Source organism: Anser anser (genome assembly GCF_964211835.1).
Source record: "Anser anser genome assembly, chromosome: 1".
Classification (NCBI taxonomy): domain Eukaryota; kingdom Metazoa; phylum Chordata; class Aves; order Anseriformes; family Anatidae; genus Anser; species Anser anser.
This window is the reverse complement of record NC_139720.1, coordinates 108,324,909-108,346,803: the sequence shown is the minus strand read 5'-3', so window position 1 is coordinate 108,346,803 and position 21,895 is coordinate 108,324,909. Positions and strand designations below refer to the sequence as shown.

At 35.4% G+C, this 21,895-nt stretch overlaps 1 protein-coding gene across 10 annotated transcripts in view; it reads right to left on the bottom strand.

The window, feature by feature from the left end:
• Nucleotides 1-2,289: 2,289 nt before the first annotated feature.
• The window catches only part of NCAM2 (neural cell adhesion molecule 2), a 294,421-nt gene continuing 274,815 nt past the window's right edge, over nucleotides 2,290-21,895 (bottom strand). For 9 of the 10 annotated variants that reach the window (XM_083820852.1, XM_083820853.1, XM_083820847.1 and 6 more), the window contains exons 16-18: nucleotides 17,978-18,182; nucleotides 14,153-14,272; nucleotides 2,290-8,804 (exon numbers count right to left, since the gene is read on the bottom strand). In XM_083820852.1, the coding sequence (XP_083676978.1) occupies nucleotides 8,693-8,804; nucleotides 14,153-14,272; nucleotides 17,978-18,182 (437 nt within the window). In that variant the 3' untranslated portion in view covers nucleotides 2,290-8,692. Of the gene's footprint in view, nucleotides 8,805-14,152; nucleotides 14,273-17,973; nucleotides 18,183-21,895 lie in introns of all 10 variants that reach the window. The other variant, XM_083820854.1, reaches the window with a different exon arrangement.

Here is a 21,895-nt window from a genome sequence, read left to right as displayed (position 1 = left end):
ACTTTCCACTAAATATATACTTTATACACACAAGGACAGAACAAAACACTGCAGCAGGGCACGTCATGAATACCAAGAAGTCATAAGCGTTGCTCCAGTGTAACAATTAACACTTGCATCCCACTAGGGAATGGCTTCATTACAAAGCTCCTCTAAAATGAAAAGCTTTGCATAGGAAACCACATAATATACATCATCAGTTTCATTCTGCCCTACTTAATAGCTTAAATTGCATTGCAAGTAACATTTTAATTAAACTTGCAGTACACTATGTGCAAAAAGTCATTACATTTCACATATATATATATGTATTATTTTTAAAGATATCAGTAGTTCTCAAATCTATTTGAAAGCAATTGTTTCAAAAGGTTGTTTTGTTTTGTTTTTTAAACTTGTTTTGGAAACTGTCTCAGAAGTCCATAGCATCTTCCTGTTTTGAGTGGTTAAAGATGATTTAGCCCTTCAGATATAAGTAAATGATTAATTTCATCCCCCCATGATAAAATTGTGCCAAAGTAAAATTTGTTTATTATGTCCTGAACTAGGACAATGAAACTGCTTTTTTTCCATTTGAAAATAATGAGATATAATTTGTCCATCACTAGTTGGACTAAGAGATGGACTTTGCTTAATAGAAAAAAAAAAAACAACTTTTGTTTTTAATTCAAAATTTTCTGTTCATCTTCTCATTAGAGTACATGAATGGATTTTAGAAATTCACTGCCTGATCTGATCAATCTGCTGCTGTATGTATTTCATTCTGCTTTTCCAGCAACACTGTTGACAATATTTTATATTGGTACTGATTGTGAAAGAAATTAATTGCTGAAATTTAAATTTTACACTTTTTTTTTTTTTTTTAAGTAATGTTTAATAAATGACTAAGGAAGTTTAAACCACATCCTCAAGCATAGGCATTTTCCACATAGCAATAAGCTTACAAATATAGTTTATCATGCTCTGCCAGGGCCCAAATTAGAAAATTAGCTATCTTTTGCTTAGCCAAGAATACAAAGCATGACATTTTTTCCATTTTGTTAGTTTCTTTGGTGCAGTGTTATCTGTGTCTAGATTATTAGCAATGACACAGGTAAGTAAGTTGTCTTTATCAAGGTATCTGAATACACTTTTAAATATTTTTTCTTGTATTCTGAGTAACAAGTCTGAAATACACCAGTGCAGGATGTATAGCATCAAGGCTGAATTTTAAAAAAGTTGATTCTGTTTCTGAAGTTGTCAGACATTATCTTTGTATAATTAGTCATTCACAATAGTTGTATTTACCATTCAACTGTAAATTAAAGGGGGACCTATCTTGCCATCAGTGCACTGAGCAGATAACTATTGAGATGCCTGAATTTAACTGATGCATCATTCGATGAAATTTGACTTTTTCTGAGCAAGGCACATACCTAAACAAAAAAAACCTTTCAGTGGCACACTGATGTTAACTAAAATCAATTCTCTCAAGCTGAGTTTTTCAAAACAACATGGAGACCATTTTGCCAGTTGTTGATGTTGTCACTCACACTTAGGGAAGCACATGGCTAAGACATATGGTGATACCAGAGCTTAAGGATCTGTGGAAAGAAGGTACAGCTGTAAAGACACTGTTGTGAGAAACTTTTCATCCTATATACAGCCCCCTCAGTCCTTTGGCTCATATAGTTAGTTAGAACTTAGGTCGCATTCAGAAAGCTGAAACTTAGGCACTAATACACAATCTAGCAAGTTTCTTTGGGAATTTAGAATTTCAGTGCTAACAAAAGAGAGGGCATGGCTGCTGCTCTGCCAGTTCAGAAAAGCGGCTAAACTATACTGTCTGGAGCGTGCTTCACTCATCCTCCATCTCTGTGGGATACAAACCAACAATGAAGTAAAAGCCCACTTCATAGCAGACTATGCCCAGCCTGTTATGACCTGGCACTGCTAACACAGTTACAAACCTTTTGGAAGGCTCAAAGTTTGGCAAAACAAGTTAGCTTCTGCTGACAACATCTTTTTCTAGGATATGCTAAATACCTTTAAAATGTTGCACTCTTATTCTTTGGAAAAAGGATTATCTGAGCCTCAAGCACTGCTGGAGACTCAGGATGTTACAATAATAGTTTTTAATAAAATGATGTATTATGACAGAAAAGAGAATAATAAATTGCAGACCTGCTTGAGTATTATTCAGCACTTCTATAATGGGGGGAAATAAATGCTTTTTGGCAATAATTCTCCTAATGAATCAGACATCCTTGACAGAAAGACACTTAACAAAAATAAATGTAAACTACAACACTTCATTAAAGTAAAAGTATCTTTACTATTAATATACAAATGGTGAAGAGTGACAAATAATTGATATATTTTAAGCCATACTTTCAATGTCTTTCATAAATACAAAACCATCATCTGCAATATTACTTCTTTTTACAGTATAGAGATATATATATATACACAGCATTTCATAGGGACATAAGATTTTGAAACAATAAACAAACTAGCTCCAGTGGTAGCTAACTTATCAATATATAATTCAGGTGGTATATATCACAAGTGGGCTGTTAACAACATGTGGAAAAACAAAAACAATATATGGTATGCTTTAGCTTATACTGTACACAGCATACAAATACATACTGAGTGCTCATTGTAGCAGGAAAGCTATTTTTTATTAATTTTTTAAATCTTGTCAAGGAGCTCAAAATTCTTAGTGTGAACTCTACACCATGAGCAATGAAATTTATCTTTGTGGGGAATCTGATTACTTTATATGTCTGTCACCAACCTGTAGAGACCCCAAGGGCTTCTTTCCTCTTTCCCCAACCCTACATTTTAGATTTAAAAATGCAGCCTACTTACACAGCAGACCTGAAGGATACAGTAGGACTGACATCACCCATTCTCACAGTCTGCAGCAGCCTCTCTTAGTAACTCCCCACTTTCCTTTCCCCACTACTAACTATAGGATCTCCCAGTTTTTGAGCTCTCTCACATCTCACTCTTTTGTACCTGTTCTCTCTTTGGTGGCTTTCCTTAATTCTGTCAGCACTGCAGCTGGTCATCTTGCCCGCTTCCAATCTCACCTGTGACATAAAGCTGCCAATACAAATTTGGCAATAAATATCTATTTAATTTCTCTGGGCTAAAAATGGCCAATATTCAAGTTTGAAAGTCAAACATCATGAGGTTCACAATGCCTGTTAAGAGGAGAGAGAGACAAGTAAACTGTGATTTCTCAGAACCTGGTCCAAAGTCAAATCTGTAGTAGAAAGGTTTCTTTCTGGCTCAGGTTCAAATGAAATGGTTTAAGAACACATTTATATGTGCAGTGGAAATACTGAAGATCACTTAAAGTTTAGTGAGTGGTTTCCCCCACCACTACAGCGCTGCTGTCAAGTGGATTGGGTACTCCAGGAAATGATATGAAAAAATCTGAAAAAGGGGATAGAACCTTTTTTTTAAAAAAAAAAAAAGATTCATTTAACTATGGTAGCTTTGCATTGATCAGCACAAGTATCTGAAGTTAAACAAAGTGATTTAAGAAGAGACAATACTTCCTAGAATGTTTCCATCTTTACCTAAAGTATTGCAACCACAGTGAATTATTTAGAGAGATGTTTTACTTAATTCTGGGCACACACTAATGTATGGGATAAAACCGTGATCAGGTATCTTTATCCATGCTTTCTGATCACTGCAAACTCCTCAAAAACTCGAAAATAGACACGCCTTCCCTGCACTAAATGTTAGCAGGAGTCTGACAGGACATTTAAGTTCCACTCACACCAAGGTGTCTGCTCACAAAGGTGATGCGATGGGATGAGGACATGTGGAGCCCCACTGAGATGAGGGGATGAAATTCAGGCCCCGCTGAAGTCAGTTTTTGTCCTAAACCCCAGTGAGACCTAGGCTCCTCTGGGGCCCTTGTAACATTCTCTGCACCCCTCCATAGACTAACTGGACTAACTAGGGTCTTGACATTTTCAGTAAAAGTTTTGTTGGAGGCTCTTTAATCAGGAGTGAATATCACCCAGCAGACACAACATTACTCTGTGAAGGTATTATTACTTCCTATGACAGCTTACACAGAGATGGTGAGGCCATAAATGGCTGCAAAACAAATATTCACTGCAGTTTTACTCCAGAGGTAAAATGGTGGGAAGATATTCCTCATCATCTTTCAGATTTGAGCAAAAATGTTTATGTTTTAGGTCTAAGTGCCTAAATAGAACTAAGGAGACTTTCTATCTGACTCTTCAACTTGATAAATTGGTCAAAACACCCCTACATACTCTCCATGTGCTCCATCTACTTGAATCTTTTCAGCAGTAACACACCCACTATAACCCTCACTAGAATTGTGATCTCAATAGTATTTTGTAAATTTTGTGTTTAAAATATTTACGTGAACTGCGAATATTATCTCCAGTTTACTTTAGATGAGTATTTGAGCATATCTGAGCAGAAAAATATGTCATGGTAAAGCTTTCAAATACTTTAAACAGGCTTTGTAGGCAAATTATTGAAGATTTTTTTCTTTAATAAAGCAGAGTGGCATGCTATCAAAAGGCACAAATACATTTCCATTATCTGGTCTAGGAAACAGAAAAAATTGCATGATTATTATACTACAGTTTAATGTTTGGCACTTAAATAAATAATTACCATCATAAAAAGAAAGCCACTTTTTTGAATGAACATCAATGCAGAGGCTGAAGACAGCAGGTGGAATTTACTATAACACGGACTGCTGTCAAACAGCCTTTGTATATGACTGTCACTGTGTAAATACGTTGTATATATCTATGAAGAGAGAGAAAGTCAACCCAATCCTGCAAGCTTTTCTATGAAAGGACACACATCCTCCTGCTCACATTGACCCCACTGGTGCCAGTAGGGTTGCATATGATTAGTGGGTTCAGCCACACAAAATTTCTTGCAAGATTGAGTCCTAAATAAATTAAACTTTGTCACATTAGGCATTAGCATCACCAGAATTGTAAATATTTCTGCAACCACAAAACAACCAAAAAAAAAAAACAAAACAACAAAAGCAACCAAAAAAAGGAAACAAAAAACATATAAGTAAAAAAATAAAAATAAATAAAAAAAAACAAACCAAAAGAAAACCAAAACAAAAAACAAGAAGAACTCTCCATAGTACATCTGTATACTAAATTGTAAAACATTAATTATTTGATTGTTTTGTTACTATTGTGGTAAATCAGAATGTATTTTTACTACTACTACTACTACTAATCAGCTTTAAGTCATTTTGCTTAATTTTACTCCTTATTTTTTGTTGAAGAGATTGTCACTGCCACATTCCATTTTGTCCATAGTTTCAATAGCTCCCTCCCATGCTCCTTGCTGGAGTATGTTAGTATAACCATTCAGATTACTTTTAAAAGTAATTATATTCTGTCAACTCTTCTGACGTTTCATACTAACACTTAAAATTACTTTTAGACAGTAAAAGTGACATTTATACAGATACCTGTTTTTTATTATTTTCTTTTTAGTCTAGAATAGGAAAAAAATAAAGAAATGATGTTACTCCAGTTCTACACATATCTTACAAATTACTATGCACTGTCCCTCATTTGGAAATACTTGCAAATATCAGTGTATTTGAGCATCCTGTCGTAGTTATAGTTTGGCTTTCTTCATAAAAAGCCATCTTTCTTTTCATCATAGTCAAAGCACAAGAGATAACATATTAGTCCACAGATGTAAAGGCATTCTTGGAGCAGTATGCCAATAATTTTGAACTGTTTAATTCTCAGCCTAATTGGCAAGAGACTTTACAGCAAGAAGAAAATAAATATATTGTAATCCAATATAATGGGTTCTGCTTCCCTTATTGGAATAATTTTGCTGTATATTTAACTTGTGAAGAGTAGGACAGGAATATTAATACTAAATGCGCTGAAGAGACTTTTAAAATCTTCTAACCCCTTAACATTATAATTAGAAGCCATATATTTAAAAATAATAAGAATAAAAAAAAAACAAACCTCCCCCCCAACAACAACAACAACAAAAAAAAACAACAGCAAAAAAACACCACCACCAACGACCAACCTACAGTTGTTAGGCCCTGAAAGTCTTTTGTATAAGTCTGAAGAAAAAGTACTAAAATTGTAAATGCAACTACAGTTGAGCCTAGAAAGGATTAGCCCTGCCCACATTGTATAGGAAATTTGTGCAAACGAACGTGCTGGCTTCAGAAAAAGCACTGTTTGTCTAGTGAACCTTGACTTATGTGAGTATGCACAGCACCACCTAACTTTGTTCTGACAGGTAGAAGAGGAAAGGAGGTCTCCTACATTCATCCTCACCCTGGTAAAAATACTGCATGAGATGATGTGGGTTGCAGATGTTCAAGCCACACCATCTGCATTCACCTGCTTGAATATTCCAGGTCTCTTCCTTGCATGTCAATAGAGGGATAAAGCCCAGTTGCATATACATACTTTGTAGAAAGAATATATATTCACATACATAAACGAGACAACCATTTTTCTTAATTATTGATTAGGGGACAGTCCTGCTCATTGCGTACTTACTCAGAAATAAACAGGACAGAAATTTAACAGGCAAGCAGCTACTTGGTAATACTGCCTGCACAGTTCATGGGAGCAACAATGAGAGACCATTGAGAGCAATAAGGGAGTATCTTCATCTTTCTTTCATCCAGAAGCAGTGCCTTAGCATTGAAAGAGACCTCTCTGCAGCAGTTTAAAATTGTTCTCTTTCATGACTTTTGTCCTACATTGCTCTTACCCATTCTTTCCACTTTATTTTTTTGTGGGAACTTGGCCTCTTATCCTAGCCACACCAGCATTATGCCTCTGTCCTCAACTACTTGGTTCATTGTATCTTTTTTCAAAAGCAAGGAAAAGTTGGAAAAAAAACCCACACAAACAAACATAAAATTAGTTGGGATTGAAAAATAAGAAAGATATGTAAATTAATTATGTCCTCATTAACTCTTTCAAAAGCACTAATGATTGGGTTAACAAGAAGGTTAACCTGCCATTTTCCCCAAATTTAAGGACATTCTTTTACTTTTCACTTTCGGCTTTGCTGCACAGAAGTCAACCACTTTGCCATAACTACAAAATATCAGCGAAGAGTTGATAACATTCTGTGTGAAATTAGGCAGTTTAAGTACTGCAAATACGAGATAAATTTAGATATAGCATAAATTTAGATATAGCATAGAGAAGACATAATTTGCCGAGTAAAGCTACACTTAAACCTCATGACTTAGATGTGGAGAATCCACAAAGTACTGTACAATTTGATCCCGACAAGTAGAATTTTCTAATCTAGTTCTAGTGTGGTTTATCTACTCTTTCCAAAGCAAGAATTTGAACAGTTTGGTAGGTGTGGATACACTGTGCTGAAATGAAAACAAAATGTATTACTCAAATTAGTGACACCATTAAATCAATAATAATAAATAATAATGAATTTTTCATCAAATAAATTAGCCAAATTTTCAAGTAGTGCATATTAGCCCGAATAATAAAAAAAGATTATCTTAAAGACTGCTTGACAGGAAAAAAAAATATATTTGGCCTCATACAAGATGCTATTCATTAAAAATTTAAAACTGTTACTAACCATTTAGCCAAAGTCCTTCTTACCATCTGTTCTTTTGTTTCTTGATATGACAAAAGATATGAAATCATAACGTAAGAAGTGCTTCTTTAATAAGCCCAACTTTAAATATTTCACATACTGATTTGTGGTGAAAATATATCTACTACTGTATAATACAGTTTATCCCTTGATTAAATGGTTATAACTAAAAAAAGACTGAATACTGTATAATAAATACATTGGGGAAACTAATGTGAACTTGTGTTATAAGGTTTCATTTGAAGCCAAAACTTACCAAAAACGAGTTTACTTTTAGCATATTTCCTGCATTCCAGTTTACACACAACCTTCCAAACATTAATATAGAAAACCGGACATTCTGAAAATCCTGGGGCCTTTCAGAATCACGCTCACATAGTTAGGGTGAGACCAATATACTTCCACAAAATATTCAGCCATTTTGGTTTAAATCTGTACATCATGGTTATCATTTTTTTATTATACTAGAAAACCCAGGTGAAACTTCAGGTGTAGCTGGCTCTGTGCTGTTGAAGATGGTCTGTGGTTTTTTTTTTTGTTGTTGTTTGTTTGTTTCAAGTGATATGCACAGCTTGAATGACTACTGAGTGTCTGCCAGTGCCATGGTCTTAAATGTCGTACTGAGACTTCTTTTTTTTTAAAGGCAACCTAAACTTTTGCTTTATTATAAATGGAAACAAATACAATAATATATGGCGCTTTATGTATGTAGCTTGCACTGTAAGATCCGGAGACCTGATGTGTGGTTAGGGGTGCTTTGCAAAGTATTCTTCTAAATAGACATACTTTTTTCATATAATAAATTACAGTTCTTATTCTGAAGATTTTTCAAATTTATACCATGGGACTTGGTGTCAGCAAACCTACATACTAAAACCATTAACAAAAAAAAATAGAAAGGAACTGTAGACAGAAACTGTTTCATCATATGTACACATGTACTAACTATTCAAAGCTTAAGTTTCTCAAGAAATTAAGGTCAGCTGTAAAGTTTTGGTCATGGGGTTGCTTCAATCCAAATGCATTATCCAGACAGCTGCAGTATATCTTTTTATGCTTTGCTATCATCTTCTTTTGACTGGATGATGTCATTAGCAACTTTGATTTCTATGGTTTCTGGATTTAAAGCTTCTTTTCCATTTTCTTCCTTTAGTGGCAGCTTCCTATCAGAAGAAAGGAGAAATCGTGGTAGTTACAAAACACAACACATCATCTGGAATTTAAGTCTACAGTATGTACATTGTTAATACAGCCCATAGTGTTTATAAAAACATAATTAAAATAATTTACAATTGTTTTGAGTATTAGTGATCTTACTCTCAAAGAAATTCATATTAATTCTTCCCAGTTCTGTAAAGACAGAAAAAGCTAAATGGCACATGATAAGCACATTGTTGCTGCCCAAAATAGTTGCTTCAATAAGACAAAAGAAATAGATAATAATAGAATGCGAAATAGCCAGCTTCTATAATTCTATGAATGTGACCCAAGACATTACTGAGGTATGTGTTCCTTAAGATACTGCTAAACACACGAAGTCAAATCTTTCGCTGAATCTAGATTATTTTTTGTCTGTTTCCAACTGTAAATGCAGTTGCATATGAAAGAAGACATCTACCATTGGAGGCTATGCCAAGACACAGGTAAAGGAAATAATGTTTTCTAGCTCAAGGAGGTAATGGAGGTTATTCTTTACAAACTTCTACAATTTATTTTCGCTAGATCACACAAGCTACGTGCTTTACTAAGTTATAACTTTTTTAAGACTCAGTTTGTGCGAAATGGCACGATGAAATGGCACAATAAGAAGCTGTCTACTTACATTCATCCCTGCGATAAAAGCTGTTCATGTTTGAATGCATGAAGACCTTCAGCTAGTATTTTAATTTCAGAAATGGTCTAAAGATTCCTTTTTTATTTTAAAATCCTAAATTCCAATGCCAAAAGAGTCCCCCAACCCTTACTTTATAGGAAAGACAAAACACTGATTTCATTCAAAAACTTCTTGAAAATCATAGATTCCCTGCTACCAGTAGTTAGCTGTCAAAAATGTATCTGTGAAAAATATGCATGGTTTAGGCAGATGTTCCTGTAATAACATCTCCTAGGCATAGTAGCTGTTAATCCTGATTCCAGTTTGGGTTTGCTTTCTGTTTTTTAACTAGGGAATAGCATGCATATGCCTTTTTTCATTCAAAACAACTGTTATGAAAAATGTTTCGGTAATCTTCCACTGTGATTGCTTTGATGTCCCAAAGAGTGCTATACTATTCCAAACCTGTCTGAGGAATCCCTTAGGAATGTCTTGTAATACCAGTGTTTGGTAACAATAAATAAAACAAAGCAATACCCAAACTCCCAGTCTTATATTTAGGCTGGCTGAAATGAACTAGTAAGTTGCTATTTATGAAGAGGTTAAACAATAAGCATAACCTGTATCTAAGAAAAATCAAAGAGAAGACTAACTTGTTCTATTATAGTAAAATATGTGGGATGTATATCAGCTGTCTGGCTTTGAACACAGAGGGAGTTGTTTAGTAATTGTTTGTTGCACATGGCACACCCAAAGGAAACAGATTTCAGCCCACAACACGACACCTGGAAGAATGGAAACAGCAGAATCAACACAAATCTATTTTTAAAAAAGGATAAAACACTGTGGCAGAGGAAGCATGGCTCATGAAACACACCTGTGTTAAAGGCCTATAATGCAAAACAACCTGTTTAAAAAAAATCACCATATTTAATTAAGTTCCATATAAAAGCAGAGTAATTTCTGCTAGGACAAGGAATAATGCCTTTAAACCAAGAGATATAAGGAATAAATTATTTACTATAAGGTTGGCGAGGCACTGGAACAGATTTAATCAGAGAAGCTGTGGTTGCCCCATTCCTGGAAGTGTTCAAGGCCAGGTAGGTTGGATGGGGCTTTGGGCAATCTTATCTAATGGGAGGTGTTCCTGCCCATGGCTGGGGGGTGGAACTGGATGGTCTTTCTTTAAGGTCCCTTCCAACCAAATCGTTCTATGATTCTATGAAAGGAGGGAGTATTTACTCAAAGTAATAACTGGAAATTGACAGAATATATCATATGTAAATTTAAATAAATTACTTTTGGAGAAGCAGATTAAGAGCATGTCACAAATAATTTACAAGTATTTGAAATAGGAAGATATTGCTAAAATCCTACTAAGGATACCAGATATTACTGAAATCCCTGTTTATGCAAACAGTATGATAAAGTTAGTCTTGCTTTACATGCCAGCAAGAAGAGCAGTAAAATGACTTAGAGGTAAACAAAATGTTTTTAGGCTTTCCTCATTAAAAAGTCAATACAGAATTATTTGACCTTATTTTTTTTAAACACTTTTGACTATGACAATATTTTTGCTGTTTTGAAATTTTCCTATCCCTTTGTTTAAAATACTAATTCATATTTAATCTCTATTATCTGATTCAATAATTTCCTGCTTTAATTAACTAAATCAAGTTTAAATGTTTAAATTACATCAGTTTTATTACACCTAATTATTGTTTATCTATGCCTATTTGAAATATATTTTTTTTTATTTTTCAGCTGTGAAAACAGTAATTCTTTCAAATCTTAAAGCATTTTATAGTAAAAGCTTTTTGGAGGAAAAAAAAAAAAAAAGACTGGCAAACCTTAAAAGGTTCTTTCGTTTTTATCAGTCACTGTCTGTTATCAATCAATAATAATATTTACTTCTTCTAGAACTGCAAGTGGCCTAAAACTACAATACTCTGCTGACAATACCCACACAAGACTTTAACTAGAATATTTACTTCTCTGTTAGATGACTATTTTATAGGAAAATGACTCCAACCTATTTTGATACTAAAATTCATCCAGATTCATTAATACTAAGCAAAACTCCATCAATACTAGAAATATAATATCAGACTAGGAATGTAATTATAGTACTGTGTTGCATGTGGCATTTTCATCATATTACAGAAATATAATAAGAAATGCATGGCTTAAATTGATTTCCTGATAGTATTGTTAAAACTTGTTACTGTCAGGTAAAAGTGCTTTTTGCTAATCTGTCACAAATGAATTCCAAACATGGCTTTAACAGAATCACCTGAGTTAGAATAAATGAAGATTACTGAGTAATATGCTGAGTAATGTAACAAAAATATTCCACTATTGTAAAACAAAATAATCTTTTTGTTAATTATTTCACAAAAATGCTTAAATTGCATTTAAATATCTGAATATCATTTTGTTATTATTCAAAGTGTCCTTGGGTGCATCAAGCACGGCATTGCTAGTTGGTCACAGGAAGTGACTGTCCTGCTCTGCTCTGCATTGGCGCGGCCTCACCTTGAGTACTGTGTGGGACAGCACTCTGGGGACAGCGACAGGACCCGAGGGAACGGCATGGAGCTGGGACAAGGGAGGGTCAGGCTGGGTGTTAGGGAAAGGTTCTGCACCCAGAGGGTCGTCGGGCACTGGGACAGGCTCCGCAGGGCAGTGGTCACAGCAGTGAGCCTGCTGGAGTTAAGGAGTGTTTGGACAGCGCTTTCAGACACAAGGTCTGATTTTTGGGTAGACCTGTGTGGAGCCAGGAGTTGGACTTCAAATGATCCTTGTAGGTTCCTTCTAACTCGGGATATTCTACCATTCTGTAAAGTAATATAGTGCCTGGATTTATGTTTCTTGATTGTACCAAAAAAAAAAAAAAAGTCTTCCTGAAAGTTAGGCACAAAGTTAGGCTGGCTCTGCGGTCAAGAGACAGGTATAGCATAGACAGATCTCTTATCCTGAAATATTTTTTTCTCAGATACGTAGGACATGCCTGTCTCTCTCTGCTGAGTACAAACTTGACGTAATTTAAATTTTTAAATTGAACCCTTACCTTGTATGCCTTTGACCAAATTGGCCAAAATAAATCCTGTGTTGTATAAACACTGCCTGATTAATCCTTCAAACTCTTCCCTCCTACAAGCTAAGCTCTTTGCTCCAAGATCCCTGCTGGTCATCTTTGCCCCTCCCTGGGATATGACCTGGCTGATATAGCACCTGTTGTTCACAATGTGCTTGTGTGTTACTCTCACCTAGAGACTTAGTTCTACCCTATTGCATCCTCCTTTCCTTCAGTGGCATCTCCCCTGTAACTTGTATTTCTTCTCTGCCTCATCTGTTATGACTAGTGTAAACAGGTCTTGCAGTGCCCCCCCAGAGCCAGTGTCCCTTCAGATGTCCTGCCTGCATGATGCTTTTCTTGTTTTGTCTTTGGTTTCGTAAGTGATACTGTCCTGAATCTTTAGCTAACCCATCTGACCTCTGTCCAGCTGTGCCTTGCACTGCTGCCTTTTGCCATTAGTTGTCAGAGAAGAAATTGCCAAGAAAGAAAGAGTCATCATTATTAATATCTTTCAGCAGTCCTATTCTTCCAGGGACATGATACCCATCAAACTCCTAATCAGTTGTCCCAATGATTTAGCTATTTTTTCTGCCACCAGTAACTGATTATTTTCCCCCCATTAAGATAATAAAACATTTTTGATCTTAACTTTCCTGTATTTCACTCCTGACAGCTATTCTAATGACTGGGATACATGGAAAGAAGCGAACTTAATTTTTCCTGGTATTGTGTCCCTTGGGAAATGCATGTTATATATTTGCAAGATCTGGTTCAACAGTTAGTCTTGAAGACATTAAACAATTTGGCACCAGTGCCTAAGCTGCTAACATATCCAAAACCCACTGGAGCTTGTACAATGTTTATAGCTACATTACTATGACTCCTTAGATAACTGGGTTCTCTGCAGTACCCCTCAATACAAATTCTAAGTATTTTTCAGAAGATTAAAGAGAAAGGGACTGTCCTACAAGAACATTCTCTCTTGTTAAAAAGTGCACTGTAACTCCATCAAAGATTGGGGCTCTGTACCGTTTGATGAACAGGCCCTTCAATGCCCACCCTCCAGCCCCTCAGCATTGTGGGCAGAGCTGGGGTAGCAGTGATGTGTGGGCCCACATCCCATCAGGGCCGGGCATGGGCTGCTGAGGAGCCTGGAGATGATGGGCCATGGGCAGGGGGGCTGTGGGGCAGTGAGGGCAGGGCAGGGCTGCCTGTGCCTCCTGGGTGCTGGCATCAGGTCTGCCTTCATCCAGAGCAGAGAATGAGCACCACGGGGGTCAGGGCAGCAGGGAGGGCCAGAAAATTTCCCTGGGTACTTGCTAACCTCCAGGTATGCTGGAGAACTCCCACTATAGTGGTGTTGCCATCCTGGGGCTGGATAACGCTAGGATGTGGTTGCAGTCTGGGTCACAGAAAGAAGAGAGAAATATCTGGTGATAACCTTGGCTGTTGCATTTGGGGTACCATGGTTTTGTGTGACTACTGTAAAAAAATCACACTGGTGAACTGCACTGCTGCCATACAAGGTTGTTGTGTACCTCTCTCCCTCCCATCTTGAAGGCAGCCTTGTAACTAGGAGGAGTCCGGGTCAGACTCTGGGGAAAAATCAGGCTACTTACTCTGGTTCTGTGAGGGGAGTTGTCTCGTTTGGCTCATTTACTGGGCTTCCATCTTCATGATTGGTAATTCTTTCATCCTCCGTTCTCATTTCCACAATTGGCTCTTTTGATCCATCTTTCCTAAAAATTATTAGAAGAGCCTTAGTCTTTATCATCATATTAACCACATACATTGCACTTAACTAATTATCAAGATCTTTTCTTTCAAAAGTAAGCAAATAAAAGGTAGAATTAATTATTGATGATTAACACCACTGAGACACATTTAACAGTGTGTTCCCAATTCCTTGAAGTCTTCAAAGTACCCTGTATCCATGGCTACTTACTCCAAAAACATCACGGATTAACATCTCAAAAGAGCATTTTGTTTATGACTAAGTAGGAAGACGATGACCTCTTCATGAGAATAGACATAAACTTGGCTAACTTAGTATAGTAAATATAAGACTTGATGCCCAGTTATGCTTGAATTTTTTGGCAGTATAAAGAGCCTTTCTAGTAGCATAAACATAGCACAAGTGTGTTTTTATCTTCTGAGATTCTGACAATCCCAGCTGTCAGAGCAGGGCAAAGAGCCCCTGTGTGATAAGAACCTAGCTTGCTCTATTCAGGCAGGTGGAAGAAATTGTTTCTGTATGAAAATTCCCCTGTTTTAGGAACAAATGCTAGTTTTCCCCACGTAAAGCAAAGAAAAACCTTTGTGTCTATTGGACAATGAACTGTAAGGAAAACATAATTGTGAGTATTGTCATTACAGTTTTGTTGATAATATGGACTTGATATGGAAAGCTCTGTTTGCTTCTACAGAAGCATTGGCAATATTATTATTGATTAATAACAACTAGCATATACTTTTAATCTAAAAAGGCAGATCAAAGGATATCCAAGATATATCTGATATTTTCAAAATAAAACCTCTTTCCATTTAAATATTTAAAAATTCCTGACATCAAATCAGGAATTTTATCCTGTAACTTTATCAGCTGCTATCTAGAAACACAGGGTAACTGAATTACAGATGAACATCTGCTTTTATATTTAACAGACTATTTTCTGGAACTGTCACATTCTATAAAGCAGTCAGACTGCCATAGCAAAGTTCTAGTTAAAAACTTGTCTAATTTGTATCTTACAGTTTTGCATCATTTCTGAGATGATAATCTTTAAAGAGGCTGTTACAACGACACCAATCTATTCAGGAAGTACCTGGAAAACCTGACCATCCTCTGGTAATTATACTCAAGGAAAATCTTTATAGGCTAATAGGAGTGTTGCACAGATAAACGTGTAACCAAGAACTGGACTGGGGAAGGATTCAAAGGTACAAGCCTAAAATATGTACACACACACACACACACACATATATATATATTTTTCATGGTATCATGATTTGTGTGTGATACCATGCACATGTGTGTATGATAGCACGCTCATTTCTGCAGATGATGCACATAACTGAGGCATTTAATTTAGGTGCTATGTAGACTTCTACATAGCTGTTTGATAACATTTCTATACAGTTACAATTGGATTCATGGCCGCTTCATATCTATGAAAAGATACTGGATCATAATAGTCCAGCCAATGGAGGGAACAGTAAGTTCTACTTGGTTTGTCTGTACATGTACAGTCCTATGGACAAATGTACATGATTGCAAAATTGAGCAACTGATCTGTAGAGAAAGTACAAACTGTATAACAACTAAAAATTCCACCGAGGGGAAAGCTATTTGTAGGAAACATATCTTGCCATTTCAGTTCCAGGTGGCTGTGTGTATGCTATATGTGTTGTATCATCTGCATCCGTTGCATATGCAAGATAATTAATGACAATAGATTACCCACCAATCAAAATGCAACAAAAAAGTATCATAAAACCGCTCAAAAATTCAGAATGTGAACTGATGTATTCAAAAGAGGGAAATGTCTTTTAGAGAATGGAAGTTGGCATGAAATAAATTAAAATTTTGACTCTTCAGGACTGTCTTGAAATTTTATACTGACAGATTAAGCAGAGAGCAGGCTAAAATAAGAATAGTACCAAGTATTTAAAGATCTGGCTCACTGAAAACCACCCCAATAAGGAAAGAAATATAGTTAAACAGGATAGCTGTTCTTGTAAAAGAAGTGTCATGGAGGAATCGATGTTAAGCAACTGTTTTATGCTTTGCTGAAACAGCACTAAGTGGCATTTGTGTATCAGATGTTGATAGCAATGTATAGATTGCTGTCAAGTGACATTTACAACCATAGCTCCCTAAGGTCTTCCCATTCCGAAGGGGTCTCTACACCAATTCCTGGTACCATGGCACCAATGTCATGCTCAGTAGGAAGCTGAACCTGAGCCAGAAGCTTCAAATGCTGCCTCTATTAAACAGGAGACACAAGCTTCACACGATAGAAAACTGCGTTATTCTTTACTTTACTATAACCTGTGGTCAGTTAGGAAATAATTGTTTTATAGCACAACTTCTCTTATTCAGAAGCATTATTTGACGTAAATACTGTGTGCCTGCTTTGAATTGTTTTGGTTCTTTGAAGCTGTTTCAAAAAGGGTTAAGATCCCAACCAAGAAATGCAATCAAGTTACCTCAGAAAAATGCAGTCTCTGAATCACAATAACCAGAACTAAAACCACAAAAGAGACTTTTACACTTCCACTATCAGCAACAGAGAAGCCTAGTCAAGCTGTGAATACTAAGTGCCACCAATTTGATCTGCTCTACAAACAGCTGGGGGGAAGGACAGATCTGTGAATGTGCAGGGTAATGAAGGCCTGACTGCTGGGAGAACTACAGCACAAAGGAATTGAACCTTGTGGAGCTTAAGCCACAAAACACAGCACTCTCAGATATTACAGTGTACGCATAAAAAATCCTTTAGATGAGCATAATGAGGACATGAAGCTGACATATTTAGTAAATAAATGGAACTGCCTAAAACGAGAAGCCATAAGTGATCTTCTCTCCATTTTACCTTTTGAAAACCCAGTAAACATTGGGTCTTAAAAGCACTATTATTTTACACAATCAGTACTTGAACTGTTTAGTCAGGATCTTGCTATCATTTAAGGAAACATACTTGCCCATAAATGACCGTTCAATTCCCATTTGTCTGATGAAGTAGCCACTATATGAGGGCATTTGTGAGAATCAGGGTTGTTCTTCCCCACTTACTTTTAGCAATCATTAACTGTTGCTAAGAAGAATAATTACACTTACCCGCATTTCAGCCACATACATCTTGGCACTTCTATTTTTAAAAACAAACAATACTTGTAATTCCAAAACTCTACGGGCAAAACCCAAGATTTTCCAGCAATAGCTACCTTAGAGAAGAGAAACTATTTCACATATTTTCCACAAAACCATGTGCTTTACTCCCAGATTTACTGGCAATGCCACAACCATATGCTGAGTTTTTGGGTGTTAGCAGCTCAAAGATGGATTGGTAGAAATGTAGAAACAGAGTTATAATGCTCTTTTATCTGTTTCTCATGAGCCCAAGATATGCCTGTATCTATTAAAGAACTGTGATTAATTTTATTTTGTGTCAGAGTACCACAAGCTGCACAAATAGGCCATCTTAAAATGAAGTATGATCTATGTATGATCTTTTCTTTTCTTTGTCCTTTTTTTTTTTTTTGTTTTTTTTCCTTTAAGGCAACATTTGTTCACAAGCAATTCAATACATTTCAGGGAACGCTTTTCCAAGTAATAGAAACTATTTTAATGACAAACTTCAAGATGTCCATTAAGCAAATATGAGTAGAACAGCCAGGTTTCTCTTTTAATAATGTTTCTAAAATAAGTAATTAATACTCACAAGTAAGCAGCCTTTCCTTCTTCCAGTTCTTTGCTTTTTCCACTTGAACCACTCTTTTTCCCACAAATCCTCCTGGTAATGCACATTAGCAATCCACATTGTCGTAAAAAGAAGCAGCTGACATCAGTCACCACAAGGATTAACAAAAGGGCTGCCACTCCCAGGCCAATGACAGCACGAAGTCCAAGACCGTTAAAAAGAGTATCTTGAAAGAAAGAAAGTGAGAAGTTATTAATAAAATTAATTCCAAAGAATAACATTTTCTAAAGTTTTCAAGTCACAGATCAGGAGGCTAAAAGATGTTTATGAATACACCATTCAGAAGCCAATGGAAACAGTCCTGAAAATTAAGCATGTATATAATCTGATTAAAAAATCACGACCCACCTTTTCTACTTAGTATTTTTCCATTACCAAAATTCCAATATGGTCACAAACCATAAATCACATTATTTAATAACAAATAATATCATAATTTAACATTCCAAGACTGAGTAGTAGGTCAGTATGCAGCTGAAGAAAAACATTTAAATGATAGCAGCAGAATAAGAGTTGATGTAAGTTGTCATCTTCCACATTTCAAATGTAATTAATTAGCCATACTGCTAAGCAGAATTACTGAAAGGTTTGAGAGAGTGCTAAAACAGTATTTATTCTTGTAAAGGTCATTTTTTAAATTACAGTAGAATGAAAAAGTCAAAGAAGAGTTTTTTTCAAGCTAATAGTCTGCAAACAGTTGCATAGTGTCTTAAATTAGTGTGACGAAAACTAGGCATATTATTAAATGGTTATAGGGCCAGGACCTCATCTTCTTTAGTTTAGAACGTTGAAATACTTTCATATACTTCAAAATAAACATATTCCACGCTTGATTTTGCTTTCTGTACTTGTATTATTAAAGCTGCTTATGTAATTTTACTTCATTACAAATCTCAGAAAAGATATTTTAACATTTCATCTCAATTGGTATTTCTCTAATAGACAATAATGTGTTTTGAATACTGTGACTCTTAGAAGAACAACAGCTATTGTGTTTGTGAACTCAGATGACCCTTATGAAGGCGACAACTTATATCTGACCAGTAATTCAGGGGGAAAAAAAGACAACTCCATAATGGTTCATGGGCATGGCTAGTTCAAGGTGTCAGTCTAGCCCAGAAACTGGCTAATGACAATTGCCTGGTGTGATGCTATGTCCTGAGCCAACAGCACAGGGGAGGGGAACTGTTGTGGTTTTTTTTGCACATTGGTGTTGCACATCAGCATTGCTTGCTTGGTGTCACCATGTCTTGGGAGTGATGTATGAGTCAGCAGTGCAGTGGTATATTTCCGTTTGCAGCTCTATTTATGCCTGTTCCAAAATAAGAGCAAGAATTTTTCTACAGTAGATCACTTGAGTACTGTCTTAACAGACAGATGGAAAAACACAGTATAATGTAATATAAATGTTTTAACAGGGTAACTGCTATCTTCCTCTTTCTCTCTCTTCTAACTCCATGATACATTGCTGACTGTTCAGAATAAGAACATAATTTCAGTTTTTATACTTTTTGCTTAGCTAATTTTTAAGAAAATACGTATTTGCCCTTTCAAATATAATTGAAAATGATTTTCTTAATGACTTCTAAATCAATGAATACTAATAGAAATATATGCTTTCTTAGTCTATTTGATAGAAGTCTGAAATGGAAAGGTAAAAACCACTTTTTCAAAAGGAGGGGAACATTTTACTTTTTATGCAATCAATTTCATTGCCTATTGTATGGGTTGTTTTATTACCAAACTGTTCTTCAGAATGGCATTATGCAAGAAGCCAGCAATCAATATGTATATTTAGATGGGTGATTGAATAGACAGGTTTCTACAGAATTACTTCAATTACATCTAGAATTACTAGATTATTTCAAGTTATTCTCCTTTCTTCAAAAAGGCTTAAGGAACATTATTTAAATAACTAAAATAATGGCACTGCAATGAAATGATGTATCATTCATGCATTACTCCATCAGCAATGTTGGAAGTTGACATTTCACAGAAATCCATTTTCTTTCTTTTTTTTAATATGAACATTCCTAGTCAGATATTACCTTCTAATACACCTTCCAAACTTACCATATCAATACAGCCACCCATCTAATTGATGACCACTTTTATAAAAATTCAGTCATTTGTGTTTATCCACCTGAATTTTCAGGTACCTACAAATAGATACTTAATCCCAGTTTATTGAAATGCTCGTGTGTTTCAACAAATATAATGCCAGTAGCTCCAATAGAGTTCAGTTCTAGGGACCTTACACACAGAAGCTTCTGTTCTTTGTACCTCCTTAGCCACTAAATAGAAATGTGGAGGAGAAAAACTAAAGTGGTCTTTTATTACGTATATTCAGAGGGATTTGGTGTTGATTTTACTGCTGTATTTTATTTTTACTGAGGGCTTTTTTTTTTTTTTTTAATGCAGCATTAACAGGTCTTTTCCCTGTGGAGATAAATTGTGCAGATAATTTTTTAATTGATGTAAACAGCATTTCCAGTGTCAATGGAACACGGTGTTGGGTTAAGAACTGATTTAATGACACAAAAGCCCGCACAATAGTTTCACCACCAAGTGAAGGACGTTTGTAGTAATAGTATTGCTCCTTTGTAAAAAGACAATCATATGCATTGTCATAGTTGTGGAGAAGACTTTGTTTTTAATTTCTCAGCTCGGTATTGGTGACTTAAGTATTTGACTGTTGCATGTTTTTCTATTTCTTTATGGTTGATACATTGACTTTTCATTTAGCATTCCCCATCCTTCCTACTGTCCTATTGTCCTAGTTTTCCTACTTGCAATTCATGTCGATTTCTGTTTCACATTTCAAAGTTTGATTTCTTATGATTGGCAATATTATTCCAAACATCTGTATTTCTTTCCTTTTTCTCCCATACCAAAACGAGTGACAAGAACACGGCCACATCCTACAGCAGAGTGTGGAACATTGCTGGCATCAGCCTTCTTAGGCTCTTTATGTCCTTTTTTCTTGTGAAGATAGGCAGAAATTGGAAATGAATATCTGTTATGTTTTATTTTTGATACTAATCAAGCTATATAAATTATATTAAAAAATAAACAAAAAAACCCAACGACTTTATATTCATTTCAATTTTGTTCTTTCTTAAATTACTGGGACTTTGTATTGGTCTGCCCACAGAAGTCAGCTGTAAAACTAATGCCAATTACTATTAAAGAAGGCTTAGACTTTTCACGACTGCTTTCAAAAATCATATCCTAATATACCTTTGGTATCACAATAATGTAAGATTTTGGATTAGTATCATATGATATCAACAGAAGTACCAACTTTTTGACTAGATTAAATGCTAATATCATACTATATGTAGCCTTCAACCAAATTTGAAAAACACTTTTGTTATCAAAAAGTTTTGCCCTTAATTAAATTGGGATTAGCTTTACTGTGACAATTCTTAAAAAAAAAAAAAAAAAAAAAAAAAACAACAACAAAAAAATTATAAGTAGCAATGATTTTAAATGGATTTTTTACAATGTTCCATTATGTAACAAATGTAGTCAAAATACTAGTTCCACTTTCTGCTGTACCACAATAACACATTTATACATCTAGCATTTCTTTTCCATGTTGAAAGGACACATTTTAAACCACACCAATTCAATATCAACATGGGTGAAATAGATCTTAACATTATTTTGGAGAGGTTTATTGTCTACTTGTCTTAGTAATCTAATTAGAGTGAAGGCTTTTAAAATACTGATAAAAAAAAAAGTGTAAATTCCATAGTTCTGGGAATTTTCATTATAATTTGTCAAAAATATGCTAGATTTAAAATAATGTGCTTTTTATTATATTAAATATGACATATATAATACACCATGTCATGAAAATGAAGGATACTGCCA